The 5,000-nt window shown below is 37.4% G+C and overlaps 1 protein-coding gene across 1 annotated transcript in view; it reads left to right on the top strand.

The window, feature by feature from the left end:
• LOC113820464 (galactosylgalactosylxylosylprotein 3-beta-glucuronosyltransferase S-like) overlaps positions 1 to 5,000 on the top strand; it is a 16,820-nt gene that overhangs the window by 2,244 nt on the left and 9,576 nt on the right. Inside the window, exons 2-3 of the mRNA XM_070118468.1 lie at positions 2,420 to 2,572; positions 4,546 to 4,733. Coding sequence (XP_069974569.1) covers positions 2,420 to 2,572; positions 4,546 to 4,733 — 341 coding nt within the window. The remainder of the gene's footprint in view (positions 1 to 2,419; positions 2,573 to 4,545; positions 4,734 to 5,000) is intronic.

Raw genomic sequence — 5,000 nt, forward strand, 5'->3', positions numbered from 1 at the left:
TATTCTTCCTTACCTCTTAAGACTTTATCACACTAGCATTTTCCGTCAATTTTTGGGGTTCCGTCTGAATTTGAGGCTTTCCGCAGATGGTTACGACCGTTTCCGTCTAATTTCCGTGTTGATCTTGCGCTATTAATAAATTAGATAGGATGAGTGGATGTAAACATAAGCCAATATTTTAGAACATTCGTATATACAATATACATCATCATATTTCTTTAAAATAACGTCATATGTATGAGAATGTTCGTGTGATTCCCGGGACCTCACTCCCATAGCGCCATGTTTGTTTACATGATTTTCACACGGAGTTCATCCGGAAACGCAAAAAAATTGACGGAAAAAGAACTAGTGTGATAGGGCCTTCACACTTACGAATTTTCAAGTGGCTCCAACATTCGTATTACCCAAAATAAGCAAGAAATCCTAAGAATATGTCTTAATTTCCGTAGCCATCTCTCCTTTACCGTGAACTAAGCGAAATCATCCTTGGTCCAATTTATTCATGGATCTCGGGCTGAGGGTTGAGTGAAAGGGTTAAACAGCATGAATAAATAATGTTCTTTCGCTACATGTGTTCCCGAGAACTTGCTTCATTAACATGTGTATACAGTCTAATATCAGTTTCAGAATCGAATACGTGTAGGCTCTTTAAATATTTTATATTCGTTAACATTACACTTTTCTTAATTTATATATAAATTAGATAACTAAATAGCAGTATAAATGTGTTTGGAACCTTAATTGATTTTGCAAGTATCCATATTAAATATTTTATGACTGCGGACTTTAAGAGATATTAAAGTTGTATTTCATGTAACTACGGAATTTAATGGGTCACACACCCACACACATCCACACACACACACACACACACACACACACACACACACAAACACACACACACACACACACACACACACAAATACACACACAAACACACACATATATGTATGTGTGCGTGTGTGTGTGTATAATTTAGCCCTTAGCTCAGTTTTCTTAGGCTTAATGGCCAAAGTCCCACTTGTATCACTGAGTCAATTGATTTTTTTTATGTTAAGTTGAAGTAATAGCTTTTCACACTATGAATTGCGAAGTTCTTTCTACGTGAAGAGATCAAGTCTTTTTGGAGGGAAAGGTTGTCAAGGACGTTCCCGCTGAAAGACTACAACAATAACAATGATGATAGTGATTGTAATAATAATGATAATAATGGTGATAATAATGATGATGTTGATGATGAGGATGAGGATGATGGTGATAATAGTAATGAAAATAACGATAGTAACAATAATTACAACAAAAGTGATAATATCAATAACAATAATAATAGTGATGATAATAATAATAGTGATGATAATACTAATAGTGATGATAATAATAACAGTAACAATAATAATGATAATAATAATAATGATAATTATAATAATAATAATAATAATAATAATAATAATAATAATTATCATAATGATGCTAATAATGATAGTGATAATGATACTAATAAGAATCCTTATTATTATTATTATCATTTCATTATTAATGTAATCATTATTGTTATCACAATTATGCTGGTAATAATAATGATATTGATAATGATAGCAATAGAATAATAATAATAAGGATAATATTGATAATGACAGATAATGATAATAAAAATCACAATAAGAATAACTATTATCTTCATCATTATCATTACCATCATCTTTCGTATTAGTATAAGTATTATCATCATTATCATTATTATTATGAATCAATAAATATGTAAAGAGATCAGGACGATGTGCCTCAAACAAGTCGAAAAAAAACTTATTACATAGGCTAGAATTAACACGAAATATACTGCAATAATGTTAGAGAAAAGAGAATTATAACTTACGTTGACTATTACCTTCTAGTCCAGCATTTTGTAATTATTTCGAAGAGGCCCTTAAAATTATATATGTAATGTAATGGACTATGTAATGGACTCAGCCTGTAATTATAGTACATGTGTGTGAATCACTGTATCGACAGACCAAATAGATTTTCTAATAATCAAAGCGAGAACCATCTATCTATCTATATATCTGTGTGTGTGTATGTTTGTGTGTTTGTGCATGTTTGTGTGTGTGTGTGTATGTTTGTGTGTGTGTGTGTATGTTTGTGTGTATGTTTGTTTGTGTGTGTGTGCGTGTGTATGTTTGTGTGTGTGTGCATGTTTGTGTGTGTGTGTGTGTGTGTGTGTGCGTGTGTGTATGTTTGTGTGTATGTTTGTTTGTTTGTGTGTATGTTTGTTTGTTTGTTTGTGTGCGTGTGTGTGTGGGTGTGTTCATGTGTGTGTTCATGTTTGTGTTCATGTGTGTGTGTTCGTTTGTGTGTTCATGTGTGTGTGTATGTGTCACACAGCATGTCCTTTATGTTTCCCTTTCTCTCCACACAGGGCTGTCATGGCGCCCCGACGAGAACAGTTGTACTTCCTGTTCTCCGTGTCCATCGCCCTCGCCGTCCTCACCCTCCTGGAGTTCTCGGACAGGGACGAGGGCGGTGGCAGAGCGAGGAGGGGGCTGCAGGACTCTACAAGAGGTTCCACTGGGTAAGGAAAGGGAGATAGGGAGAGGGGGAGGAGAGGAGAGGTAAAGGGGGAGGGGCCAAGGAGGAGGTGGGGAGGGGAGGGACAAAGGGGGAGGTAGGGAGGGGAGGGAGGGGCAAAGGGGGAGGTAGGGAGGGGAGGGAGGGGCAAAGAGGAGAAGGAGGGGAGGAGGAAAATAGGATTAGGGGAGATGGAGGAAAACAGGATACGGGGAGATGGGGGAAAATGGGAATTGAGGAAAAGAGGAAAACAGGGAGATGAGGGGGAAAGGGGAGGAAGGAGGGGGAAATGGGAGTAGAAGGGGAGGGGGAAAGGGGAGGAGAGGATTGAGAAAAGAGGGGAGGAGGGGAACGGGAAGAGGAGGTTCCTGCCTTGGTGCAGGTAAATAGATAGGGAAGTGCTGAGGTGGGTAAAGAAATGGGTAGGTAGATGGGTAGATGTGCTAATAGGTGGGTAGATGAGTAGCAGGTAGATAAAGAAGTTGATGGATGTGTCATCTTTTCCCCCGCCGAGACCTCAGTCAAATGTGATTCCAACAGTTATGGCTCAAAATTGGAATTTTCGTTATGTATAATTATTCCGTTGTATAGAGTCTTTTTATGAAGCCCTCTTTTTATTAAAACGATTAATAAGATTAAGTTTTGTATATCTGTTGTACGTGTGTGCATGAAGAAGTTGGCGTGAGGAAACAAATGTCAATGATATTTGTAAGTCAAGGGTGAAAGAATATTCTGTGAGATTTTTTGCTGATGCAAGATTAGGGAATAGTATGAGTTTGAAAGTTCCTCATTTTAAGTAGCTTGAAGAGACAATGTAGTATAGTATGTATCACCCTTCTGTGCATTATTTACATTCATTTGACAACTTTATCTACTACATTTCCATGTCTAACTACTCCCTTTGTTGAGAATAGAACCATTATCGGATAATCTAATATATCTTGTCACCATATACAGTATACTGAATGCAGTGCTTGTGTGTTAGTCGTCTGTTTAAAGTATTTCTCTCTGAATTCCATGCTATTCATTTCAGTTAGTTCAAAACAGCGAAGTTAAGGTTGTCCACGTGAAGCGAAATAAGCAAAGTACAGAGTTTCTTGTCCTTAAATTCCTTAAGCCAAATCATATTAAATAGAAAGAAAAAGAAGAAAAAAGAAAGAAAAAGAGGGGGAAAAGAAAAGAGAAGAAAAAAGGAAAAAAAAGAGAAAATAAAAGAAAAAAGGAAAAAAAGAGAAAAGAAAAGAAAAGAAAAACACACACTCACATACACACACTAGCACATGGAATTGAGTATGCACGTCCTTCCCTTGCTGGATTTAGCCCTGGTCTCCATCACCTACGTTCTATCAACCTCCGAACACATGCCGAGGCAGCAGGTGGTCTCCGAATCACACCGAACTCTTAAATGCTATTGCTGAACTCATTACCCTTTCGATGATCAGGTGTTATGTAAATGTAACACTTAACGCGCGACATTATGAAATGTACCTGCTATGTTATTCATTTTACTCGTTCTCTTAATCTGTTACTTTTTTTTTTCCTTTTTATTTCGCCTTTCTCTCTCATTCTCTCTCTCTCTCTCTCTCTCTCTCTCTCTCTCTCTCTCTCTCTCTCTCTCTCTCTCTCTCTCTCTCTCTCTCTCTTGCTCTCTCTCTCTCTCTCTCTCTCTCTCTCTCTCTCTCTCTCTCTCTCTCTCTCTCTCTCTCTCTCTCTCTCTCTCTCTCTCTCTCTCTCTCTCTCTCTCTCTCTCTCTCTCTCTCTCTGTCTCTCTCTCTCTCTCTCTCTCTCTCTCTCTCTCTCTCTCTCCCTCTCTCTTTCTCTCTCTCTCTATCAATATATATATATATATATATATATATATATATATATATATATATATATATATATATATATATATATATATATATATATATATAATGTACCAACACACACACACACACACACACACATATAATACGTCTGCTCCCTCAACCGCAGACGAACCATCTACGTGATCACGGGAACCTACAAGCGGTCCAACCAGATACCAGAGATGACCCATCTGGCCCAGACCCTGATGCTTGTGCCGGACGTACACTGGATAGTGGCCGAGGACACACGCGTGGATAACGAGAGGCTCATCCAGTACCTCCTGTCCACGGGTATTTCGTTCACGTACCTGAAAAGTGAGTCTTTGGTTCGGGGAAGTTCGAGTTCTATTAGTGTGAGGTGATGATAACGAAGGTATTGATAATAGTGTTGATAACGATGGTAATAATGATGATAATGATAATAGTAAGGATAGTGATAATGGTGATGGCAATAATAATGATAAAAGGCATAGTAATGATAATGACAGCAATCAAAACAATGACAATGATGATGACGATAATAGTAATGATGATAATAATTATTATCATTTTCATTATTATTATTAATATGATGGTTGTGAT

This window comes from Penaeus vannamei, chromosome 42, assembly GCF_042767895.1.
Source record: "Penaeus vannamei isolate JL-2024 chromosome 42, ASM4276789v1, whole genome shotgun sequence".
NCBI classification, from domain to species: Eukaryota; Metazoa; Arthropoda; class Malacostraca; order Decapoda; family Penaeidae; genus Penaeus; species Penaeus vannamei.